Source organism: Somniosus microcephalus, chromosome 3, assembly GCF_052327205.1.
Source record: "Somniosus microcephalus isolate GS21.2 chromosome 3, FLI_Smic_1.0, whole genome shotgun sequence".
Classification (NCBI taxonomy): Eukaryota; Metazoa; Chordata; class Chondrichthyes; order Squaliformes; family Somniosidae; genus Somniosus; species Somniosus microcephalus.
In genome coordinates, this window is record NC_140989.1 from 231,434,605 (window position 1) to 231,447,685 (window position 13,081).

Below are 13,081 nucleotides of genomic sequence, written 5' to 3' on the forward strand. Positions count from 1 at the left end.
CATTGCAAATCTAGTAATAGATGCACCTCAGCAGCCTTTAAGCAATAGGAGTTTATTCCCCCCCCCCCCACCCCAGGGCTGAGTTTTAAATTCAGGAGATTAAAACAAAAAAAAGTTTAACAAGAAAAGTAAGGTTTTTTTTTAAAAAGGGAAAGTTTTTTTTAGCAGGAGGTAATTCTACCTGAGCTTTAGAAAGAGGATTTGATCCCCTTCAGCCCAGGACTGCTCATCATGCTGACCCTCAGACTGCTGCTGGTGCTCAGCACCTCCCTGGACCTTCTGACATTCAGCCTGATCCGGGCCAACCCGCACTGGCACTACAAGCGAGCTCTGGTCTCCCGGGCGGACACCAGCCAGAGCCCCGGAGAGCTGCCCTGCCGGCCGGCGGAGCGGGGAGGCAGGAGCCGGCGCTCTGCATCGACAGCAGCCCAGTTCGCCTTGTACCCGCGGCGGCGCGACGACCCGGGCGCTGCCTGGAGCCCGTCCCCCTGGGCGGCCGAGCACGGGCACCCGGGCAGCAGGAGCGGGGAGAAGAGGAGCCCGCATCCCGAGGGCAGCAGCGCTTACCGCGGCGGAGAGAGCGGCGGCGCAGTAGCTGCCGCCAGCCGGAGAGGCTCCCCGGGCGGAGACAGCGGCTCATCCCCCCGAGCAGAGAGCGCCGGCGGCAGGTCCAGGTCCCCGCCCCTGGGAGCGGGCTGGGTCTCCTCCGGGCCGCCGGCGGAATGCCAGCCGTCGGCCGGCACGGCGCTCTACCTTTCCGGGGGCAAGGAACGCCTGAAGCCGCGGCGGGAGGTGAGGATGCCGCGGGGACCGTTCACCGCCGAGATGTGGCTGAAACCGGAGGGAGGGCAGAGCAACCCGGCCATCGTCGCAGGTAAGGGCAAGGCGGGCGGGGCAAACTTCGACATAACACCTGTAACATGGACCGGCACCAAATATACACCAACACCAGAGACACCACCCGCACCAAATATACATCAACACCAGGGACACCACCCGCACCAAATATACACCAACACCAGGGACACCGCCCGCACCAAATATACACCAACACCAGGGACACCACCCGCACCAAATATACATCAACACCAGGGACACCACCCGCACCAAATATACACCAACACCAGGGACACCACCCGCACCAAATATACACCAACACCAGGGACACCGCCCGCACCAAATATACATCAACACCAGGGACACCACCCGCACCAAATATACACCAACACCAGGGACACCACCCGCACCAAATATACACCAACACCAGGGACACCACCCGCACCAAATATACACCAACACCAGGGACACCGCCCGCACCAAATATACACCAACACCAGGGACACCGCCCGCACCAAATATACACCAACACCAGGGACACCGCCCGCACCAAATATACACCAACACCAGGGACACCGCCCGCACCAAATATACACCAACACCAGGGACACCGCCCGCACCAAATATACATCAACACCAGGGACACCACCCGCACCAAATATACATCAACACCAGGGACACCACCCGCACCAAATATACACCAACACCAGGGACACCACCCGCACCAAATATACACCAACACCAGGGACAACACCCGCACCAAATATACATCAACACCAGGGACACCACCCGCACCAAATATACATCAACACCAGGGACACCACCCGCACCAAATATACACCAACACCAGGGACACCACCCGCACCAAATATACACCAACACCAGGGACACCACCCGCACCAAATATACACCAACACCAGGGACACCACCCGCACCAAATACACAACCAACACCAGGGCCACCGCCCGCACCAAATATACACCAACACCAGGGACACCACCCACACCAAATATACACCAACACCAGGGATACCACCGGCAACAGAACCACTGTGACTCTCCATCACCTCGATCAACAAACTTTGACACTTGCAACATTTCCATCACCTGTACCAAACAAACACTGAAAACCATACTATTGCAACCATATCAACCAATAATCAAGTCCAATCCTATCAGCTCAACCAAACATACACCCATAGATTTGTCATCTCCATCACCTATACCATGTGAAACCACTCCTGTACCGTCCCCATCACCCCTACCGAATATACACCCTCACCAGTACCGTCCACATCAATGTACCGAATACACACCCTCACCTGTAACATCCCCATCACTGTACCAAATACACACCCTCACCTGTACCATCCTCATCACCCCTACCGAATATACACCCTCACCTGTACCATCCTCATCACCCCTACCGAATATACACCCTCTCCTGTACCATCCCCATCACCCCTACTGAATATACACCCTCACCTGTACCGTCCTCATCACCCCTACTGAATATACACCCTCTCCTGTACCGTCCCCATCACCCCTTCAGAATATGCACCATCACCTGTACCGTCCCATCACTGTACAGAATATACACCCTCACCTGTACCATCCCCATCACCCCTTCAGAATATGCACCCTCACCTGTACCGTCCCATCACTGAACCGAATATACTACCTCACCAGTGCCGTCCATATCAATGTACCGAATATAATCCCTCTCCTGTACCATCCTCATCACCCCTACCAAATATACACCCTCTCCTGTACCGTCCCCATCACCCCTTCAGAATATGCACCATCACCTGTACCGTCCCATCACTGTACAGAATATACACCCTCACCTGTACCATCCCCATCACCCCTTCAGAATATGCACCCTCACCTGTACCGTCCCATCACTGAACCGAATATACTACCTCACCAGTGCCGTCCATATCAATGTACCGAATATTATCCCTCTCCTGTACCATCCTCATCACCCCTACCAAATATACACCCTCTCCTGTACCGTCCCCATCACCCCTTCAGAATATGCACCATCTCCTGTACCATCCCATCACTGTACAGAATATACACCCTCACCTGTACCGGCCCCATCACTGAACCGAATATACACCCTCACCAGTGCCGTCCATATCAATGTACCGAATATAATCCCTCTCCTGTAACATCCTCATCACCCTTACCGAATATACACCCTCACCTGTACCATCCCAATCACCCTGACCGAATACACACCCTCACCTGTAACATTCCCATCACTGTACCGAATACACACCCTCACCTTTAACATCCCTATCACTGTAACGAATATACACCCTCACCTGTACCATCCCCATCACCCCTTCAGAATATGCACCCTCACCTGTACCGTCCCATCACTGAACCGAATATACTACCTCACCAGTGCCGTCCATATCAATGTACCGAATATAATCCCTCTCCTGTACCATCCTCATCACCCCTACCAAATATACACCCTCTCCTGTACCGTCCCCATCACCCCTTCAGAATATGCACCATCTCCTGTACCATCCCATCACTGTACAGAATATACACCCTCACCTGTACCGGCCCCATCACTGAACCGAATATACACCCTCACCAGCGCCGTCCATATCAATGTACCGAATATAATCCCTCTCCTGTACCATCCTCATCACCCTTACCGAATATACACCCTCACCTGTACCGTCCCAATCACCCTGACCGAATACACACCCTCACCTGTAACATTCCCATCACTGTACCGAATACACACCCTCACCTTTAACATCCCTATCACTGTAACGAATATACACTCTCTCCTGTACCGTCCCATCATTGTACCGAATATACACCCACACCTGTACCGCCCCTATCACTGTACTGAATATAGACGCTCACCAGTACCATCCCATCACTGTACCGAATATACATGCTCACCTGTACCGTCCCCATCACTGTACCGAATATACACCCTCACCTGTACCGTCCCCATCACCTCTACAAAATATACATGCTCTCCTGTACCGTCCCATCACTGTACCGAATATACACCCTCACCTGTACAATCCCCATCACCCCTACCGAATATACACCCTCACCTGTACCTTCCCCATCACCCCTACAGAATATACACCCTCACCTGTACCGTCCCCATCACCCCTACAGAATATGCACCATCACCTGTACCGTCCCCATCACCCCTACAGAATATGCACCATCACCTGTACCGTCCCATCACTGTACAGAATATACACCCTCACCTGTACCATCCCCATCACCCCTTCAGAATATGCACCCTCACCTGTACCGTCCCATCACTGAACCGAATATACTACCTCACCAGTGCCGTCCATATCAATGTACCGAATATAATCCCTCTCCTGTACCATCCTCATCACCCCTACCAAATATACACCCTCTCCTGTACCGTCCCCATCACCCCTTCAGAATATGCACCATCTCCTGTACCATCCCATCACTGTACAGAATATACACCCTCACCTGTACCGGCCCCATCACTGAACCGAATATACACCCTCACCTGTACCGTCCCCATCACCCCTACAGAATATACAGCCTCACCTGTACCATTCCATCAATGTACCAAATATACATGCTCACCCGTACCATCCCTATCACCCCTACAGAATATACATGCTCACCTGTACCATCCTCATCACTGTACCGAATATACACGCTCACCTGTATTGTTCCCATGACTGTATCGAATATACACCCTCACCTGTACCGCCTCATCACCCCTACTGAATATACACCCTCACCTATACCGCCCCATCACAGTACCGAATATACACCCTCACCTGTACCATACCATCATTGTACCTTATATATATGCTCACCTGTACCGTCCCATCACTGTACCGAATATACACCCTCAACTGTACTGTCCCATTCACCCTTACCGAATATACACCCTCACCTATACCGTCCCCATCACCCCTACAGAATATACACCCTCACCTGTACCGTTCCCATCACTGTAGAGAACATACACCCTCACCTGTACTGTCCCATCACCCCTACAGAATATGCACCCCCACCTGTACCGTTCCCATCACTGTACCGAATATACACCCTCACCTGTACCGTCCCCATCACCCTTACAGAATATACACCCTCAACTGTACCAACCCCATCACCCCTACATATTATACACACTCACCTGTACTTACAGAAGATAGGAGCAGGAGTAGGCCATGCGGCCCTTCAAGCCTGCTCCGCCATTCAACGAGATCATGGCTGATCATCCAAACCCTAGCATCCGGTCCCTACACCGACAGCCATCCCACCCAAGCTGTAACCCCACGTATTTAATCCCCCCCTAACACTAAGGGCCAATTTTTATCATGGCCAATCAACCTAACCCGCACATTGTTGGACTGTGGGAGGAAACCGGAGCACCCGGAGGAAACCCACGCAAACACGGGGAGAATGTGCAAACTCCACACAGACAGTCACCCGAGGCTGGATTTGAACCCAGGTCCCTGGCGCTGTGAGGCAACAGTGCTAACCACTATGCCACCGTGCCGCCCTGTACCACTATGCCACTGTACCACTATCCCCATCACCCCTACCAAATATACAACCTCACCTGTACCGCCCCATCACTGTACCGAATATACATGCTCTCCTGTACCGCCCCTATAACTGTACCGAATATACACCCTCACCTGTACTGCCTCCATCACCCCTACCGAATGTACAATCTCGCCTGTACTGCCCCATCACTGTACAGAATGTGCACCCTCACCTGTACTGTCCCCATCACCCCTACAGGATATACACCCTCACCTGTACCGTCCCGATCACTGTACCAAATATACACCCTCACCTGTACCATTCCATTACTGTAGCGAATATACTCCCTCACCTGTACCGGCCCCATCACCTCTACAGAATATATACCCTCACCTGTAGCGTCCCCACCACCCCTACCGAATATACAACCTCACCTGTACCGTCCCATCACTGTGCCGAATATACATGCTCACCTGTATCATCCCTAACCCCCCCTACAGAATATACAAGCTCACCTGTACCGTCCCCATCACTGTACAGAATATACAACCTCAGCTGTACCGTCCTCATCACTGTACCGAATATACACGCTCACCTGTACCGTCCTCATCACTGTACCGAATATACATGCTCACCTGTACTGTCCCTATCACTGTACCAAATATACACCCTCACTTGTACCATCCTCATCACTGTACTGAATATACATGCTCACCTGTACCGTCCTCATCACTGTACCGAATATACATGCTCACCTGTACTGTCCCTATCACTGTACTGAATAAACACCCTCACCTGTACCGTGCCATCATTGTACCACCCTCACCTGTACCGTCCCCATCACCCCTACAGAATATACACCCTCACCTGTACCATTCCATTACTATAGCGAATATACACACTCGCCTGTACCGTCCGCATCACTCTACCGAATATAGACGCTCACCTGTACTGTTCCCCTCACTGTACCAAATATACACCCTCAACTGTACAGAATATACACCCTCACCTGTACCGTCCACATCACTGTGCCGAATATACACGCTCACCTGTACTGTTCCCATCACTGTACCGAATATACACACTCACCCCTACAGAATATACACCCTCACCTGTACTGCCTCCATCACCCCGACCGAATGTACACCCTCAACTTTACCATCCCCATCACCCCTTCAGAATAGACACCCTCTCCTGTACCGCCCCTATCACTGTACCGAATATACACCCTCACCTGTACTGCCTCCATCATCCCTACCGAATATACACCTGCACCTGTACCATCCCCATCACCCCTACCGAATATACAATCTCACCTGTACTGCCCCATCACTGTACAGAATGTGCACCCTCACCTGTACTGTCCCCATCACCCCTACAGAATATACACCCTCACCTGTACCGTCCCAATCACTGTACCGAAAATACACCCTCACCTGTACCATTCCATTAATGTAGTGAATATACTCCCTCACCTGTACCGGCCCCATAACCTCTACAGAAAATATACCCTCACCTGTAGCGTCCCCACCACCCCTACCGAATATACAACCTCACCTGTATCGTCCCATCACTGTGCCGAATATACACGCTCACCTGTATCATCCCTAACCCCCCCTACAGAATATACAAGCTCACCTGTACCGTCCCCATCACTGTACCGAATATACACGCTCATCTGTACAGTCCCATCACTGTACCGAATATACACCCTCACCTGTACCGTCCTCATCACTGTACCGAATATACACGCTCATCTGTACAGTCCCATCACTGTACCGAATATACATGCTCACGTGTACTGTCCCTATCACTGTACCGAATAAACACCCTCACCTGTACCGTACCATCATTGTACCGAATATACACCCTCACCTGTACCGTCCCCATCACCCCTACAGAATATAGACGCTCACCTGTACTGTTCCCCTCACTGTACCGAATATACACACTCACCCCTACAGAATATACACCCTCACCTGTACCATCCCCATCACCCCTACAGAATATACACCCTCACCTGTACCATCCCTATCACTGTACCGAATATACACACTCACCTGTACAGAATATAAACCCTCACCTGTAACGTCCCATCACTGTACCGAATATACTCCCTCAACTGTACCATCCCATTCACCCCTACAGAATATACACCCTCACCTCTACCGGCCCAAATCCCTACCGAATATACATGCTCACCTGTACAGCCCCCATCACGCCTACAAAATATACACCCTCACCTGTACCGTCCCCATCAGCCCTATTGAATTTACACCCTCACCTGTACTAGCCCCATCACCCCAACAGATTATACACACTCACCTCTACCGTCCCCAACGTTGTAGCGAATATACACCCTCACCTGTATTGTCCAATTACAGTACCGAATATACACCCTCACCTGTACCGTACCATCATTGTACCGAATATACACCCGCACCTATACCACCCCATCACCCCTACAGAATATACACCCTCACCTGTACTGTCCCATCACTGTACCGAATATACACCCTCACCTGTATGGTCCCCATCACCCCTACAGAATATGCACCCTCACCTGTACCGTTCCCATCACTGTACCGAATATACATGCTCTCCTGTACCGCCCCTATAACTGTACCGAATATACACCCTCACCTGTACTACCTCCATCACCCCTACCAAATGTACACCCTCACCTTTACCGTCCCCACCACCCCTTCACAATAGACACCCTCTCCTGTACCGCCCCTATCACTGTACTGAATATACACCCTCACCTGTACTGCCTCCATCACCCCTACCGAATATACACCTGCACCTGTACCATCCCCATCACCCCTACCGAATATACAACCTCACCTGTACTGCCCCATCACTGTACAGAATGTGCACCCTCACCTGTACTGTCCCCATCACCCCTACAGAATATACACCCTCACCTGTACCGCCCCGATCACTGTACCGAATATACACCCACACCTGTACCATTCCATTACTGTAGCGAATATACTCCCTCACCTATACTGGCCCCATCACCTCTACAGAATATATACCCTCACCTGTAGCATCCCCACCACCCCTACCGAATATACAACCTCACCTGTACCATCCCATCACTGTGCCGAATATACACGCTCACCTGTATCATCCCTACCCCCCCTCTACAGAAGATACAAGCTCACCTGTACCGTCCCCATCACTGTACAGAATATACAACCTCAGCTGTACCGTCCTCATCACTGTACCGAATATACACCCTCACCTGTACCGTCCTCATCACTGTACTGAATATACACGCTCACCTGTATTGTCCTCATCACTGTACCGAATATACATGCTCACCTGTACTGTCCCTATCACTGTACCGAATAAACACCCTCACCTGTACCGTACCATCATTGTACCGAATATACACCCTCACCTGTGCCGTCCCCATCACCCCTACAGAATATACACCCTCACCTGTACCATTCCATTACTATAGCGAATATACACCCTCGCCTGTACCGTCCACATCACTCTACCGAATATACACGCTCACATGTACTGTTCCCATCACTGTACCGAATATACACACTCACCCCTACAGAATATACACCCTCACCTGTACCATCCCCATCACCCCTACAGAATATACACCCTCACCTGTACCATCCCTATCACTGTACCGAATATACACACCCACATGTACAGAATATACACCCTCACCTGTACCGTCCCATCTCTGTACCGAATATACTCCCTCAACTGTACCATCCCATTCACCCCTACAGAATATACACCCTCACCTGTACTGTCCCCATCACCCCAACAGATTATACACCCTCACCTGTACCGTCCCAATCACTGTAGCGAATATACACCCTCACCTGTAGCGTACCATCATTGTACCGAATATACACCCTCACCTCTACCGTCCCCATCACCCCTACAGAATGTACACCCTCACCTGTACAGTTCCATCACTGTACCGAATATACACCCTCACCTGTACCATCCATATCACCCCGACAGAATATACACCCTCACCTGTACTGTCCCCATCACCCCTACAGAATATACACCCTCACCTGTACCGTCCTCATCACTGTACCGAATATAGACGCTCACCTGTACTGTTGCCCTCACTGTACAGAATATACACCCTCACCTCTACCGGCCCCATCACCTCTACAGAATATATTACCTCACCTGTACCGCCCCAAATCCCTACCGAATATACACGCTCACCTGTACCACCCCCATCACTCCTACCGAATATACACGCTCACCTGTAACGTCCCATCACTGTACCGAATATACATGCTCACCTGTACCGCCACCATCACCCCTACAAAATATACACCCTCACCTGTACCATCCCTATCACTGTACCGAATATACAGACTCACCTGTACAGAATATACATCCTAACCTGTACCGTCCCATCACTGTACAGAATATACACGCTCAACTGTACCGGCCCATTCACCCCTACAGAATATACACCCTTTCCTGTACTGTCCCCATCACTGTACCGAATATACACCCTCACCTGTACCATTCCTTTACTGTAGCGTATATACACCCTCACCTCTACCATCCATATCACCCCTACAGAATATACACCCTCAGCTGTACCGTCCTCATCACTGTACCAAATATACACACTCACCTGAACAGAATATACACCCTCACCTGTACCATCCCATCACTGTACAGAATGTACACCCTCAGCTGTACCATCCTCATCATTGTACCAAATATACATGCTCACCTGTACTGTTCCCATCACTGTACCGAATATACACACTCACCTGTACAGAATATACACCCCCACCTGTACCATCCCATCACTGTACTGAATATACACCCTCAACTGTACCGTCCCTTTCACCCCTACAGAATATACACCCTCACCTCTACCGGCCCCATCACCTCTACAGAATTTATTACCTCCCTAGGGGGAGTGTTTGCTAGTGCTGTGGGGGAGGGTTTAAACTAAAATGGCAGGGTGTTGGGAACCTGAGCAGGGAGACAGAGGAAAGGGAAACAAGGATAAAAGCAAAAGATAGGAAGGAGAAAAACAAAAGCGGCAGTCAGAGAAATCAACGCTTTAAATCAAACATGGCATAATAATTCTAATAGGTCTAAGAGCGTTAAAAAAACAAGCCTGAAGGCTTTGTGTCTTAATGCGAGGAGCATTTGTAATAAGGTGGATGAATTGGCTGCACAAATAGAGGTAAACGAATATGATTTGGTTGGGATTACGGAAACGTGGCTCAAGGATGGCCAAGACTGGGAACTCAACATCCAGGGGTATTCAATATTCAGGAAAGATAGGCAAAAAGGAAAAGAAGGTGGGGTAGCATTACTGGTTAAAGAAGGGATTAACACAATTGTAATGAAGGATATTAGCTCTGATGATGTGGAATCTGTATGGTTAGAATTGAGGAATACTAAGGGGAAAAAACATTAGTGGGAGTGGTATATAGACCGCCAAAAAGTAAGGCGGAGGTTGGGGATGGCATTAAAAGGCAAATTAAAGAAGCGTGCAGTAAGGGCACAGCAGTCATCATGGGTGACTTTAATCTACATATAGATTGGGCCAATCAAATTAGTAACAATACTGTGGAGGAGGAATTCCTGGAGTGTTTACGGGATGGTTTCCTGGACCAAATATGTCGAGGAACCAACCAGAGATCAGACCATCTTAGACTGGGTATTATGTAATGAGAAAGGATTAATTAGCAATCTTGTTGTACGAGGCCCCTTGGGTCGGAGCGATCATAATATGATCGAATTCTTCATTAAGATGGCGAATGAAGTAGTTGACTCAGAGACTAGGGTCCTCAATTTAAATAAAGGAAACTACGATGGTCTGAGGAGCGAGTTGGGTAGGATTGATTGGGGAATGGCACTCAAAGGGTTGACGGTGGATAGGCAATGGCAAACATTCAAAGACCGAATGGATGAGCTACAGAATTTGTTCATCCCATTTTGGCATAAAAATAAAACAAAAAAGGTGACTCAACCGTGGCTAACAAGGGAAATTAGGGATAGCATAAGATCCAAAGAGAGGACATATAAATTGGCCAGAAAGAGCAATAATCCCGAGGATTGGGAGCAGTTTAGGATTCAACAAAGGAGGACAAAGGGATTAATTAAGAAAGGGAAAATAGAACATGAGAGTAAGCTTTCAGGGAACATAAAAACTGACTGTAAAAGCTTTTATAGATATGTGAAGAGAAAAAGATTGGTGAAGTCAAGCGTAGGTCCCTTGCAGTCAGAATCAGGGGAATTTATAATGAGGAACAAAGAAACGGCCTCCCATTAAATACATATTTTGGTTCTGTCTTCACAAAGGAGGACACAAATAACCTCCCAGAGACACCGGGGAACATAAGGTCTGATGAAAGAGTGGAACTGAAAGAAATCAGTATTTGTAGGGAAATGGTGTTAGGAAAATTGATGGGATTGAAGGCCGATAAATCCCCAGGGCCTGATAATCTACATCCCAGGGTACTTAAGGAAGTGGCCCTAGAAATAGTAGATGCATTGATGGTCATCTTCCAGAACTCGATAGACTCTGGAACAGTACCCATGGATTGGAGGGTAGCTAATGTTACCCCACTATTCAAAAAAGGTGGTAGAGAAAAAGCGGGGAATTATAGACCGGTAAGCCTGACATCGGTAGTGGGGAAAATGCTAGAGTCCATTATAAAAGATGTAATAGCAGAGCACTTGGAAAGCAGTGACAGGATCGGACAAAGTCAACATGGATTTACAAAAGGTAAATCATGCTTGACTAATCTACTGAAATTTTTTGAGGATGTAACTGGTAAAATAGATAAGGGAGAACCAGTGGATGTGGTGTATTTGGACTTTCAGAAGGCTTTCGATAAGGTCCCACATAAGAGATTAGCATGCAAAATTAAGGCACATGGGATTGGGGGCAAGGTATTGACTTGGATAGAGAACTGGTTGCGGACAGAAAGCAAAGAGTTGGAATAAACGGGTCGTTTTCCGAGTGGCAGGCAGTGACTGGTGGGGTACCGCAGGGATCGGTCCTAGGACCCCAGCTGTTCACAATATATATTAATGATCTGGACAAGGGAATTGGATGTAATATCTCCAAATTTGCAGACGACACAAAGCTGGGTGGGAGGGTATGCTGTGAGGAGGATGTCGTGAAACTCCAGTACGATTTGGACAGGTTGGGTGATTGGGCAGAAACATGGCAAATGCACTATAATATGGATAAATGTGAGGTTATCCACTTTGGTGACAAAAACAGGAAGGCAGATTATTATTTGAATGGCAATAGATTGGGAGAAGGGGAAGTGCAAAGAGACCTGGGTGTTCTTGTGCACCAGTCGCTGAAGGTAAGCATGCAGGTGCAGCAGGCGGTTAAGAAGGCAAATGGTATGTTGGCCTTCGTAGCAAGAGGGTTCGAGTACAGGAACAAGGATGTCTTGCTACAGTCGTACAGGGCCTTGGTGAGACCGCACCTTAAGTATTGTATGCAGTTTTGGTCGCTTTACCTGAGGATGGACGTTCTTGCCATGGAAGGAGTGCAGCGAAGATTCACCAGGCTGATACCTGGGATGGCAGGAATGACGTATGAGGAGAGATTGTGTTGATTGGGCTTATACTCGCTGGAGTTTAGAAGATTGAGAGGGGATCTCATCGAAACCTATAAAATTCTGTCAGGCCTGGACAGACTAGATGCAGGAAGGATGTTT

General features: G+C 49.3%; 1 protein-coding gene across 1 annotated transcript in view; it reads left to right on the forward strand.

Annotated features, from left to right (window-relative positions):
- Positions 1-231: 231 nt before the first annotated feature.
- pappa2 (pappalysin 2) overlaps positions 232-13,081 on the forward strand; it is a 514,150-nt gene continuing 501,300 nt past the window's right edge. The window contains exon 1 of the mRNA XM_085977999.1: positions 232-874. Within this exon, the coding sequence (XP_085834125.1) occupies positions 232-874 (643 nt within the window). The remainder of the gene's footprint in view (positions 875-13,081) is intronic.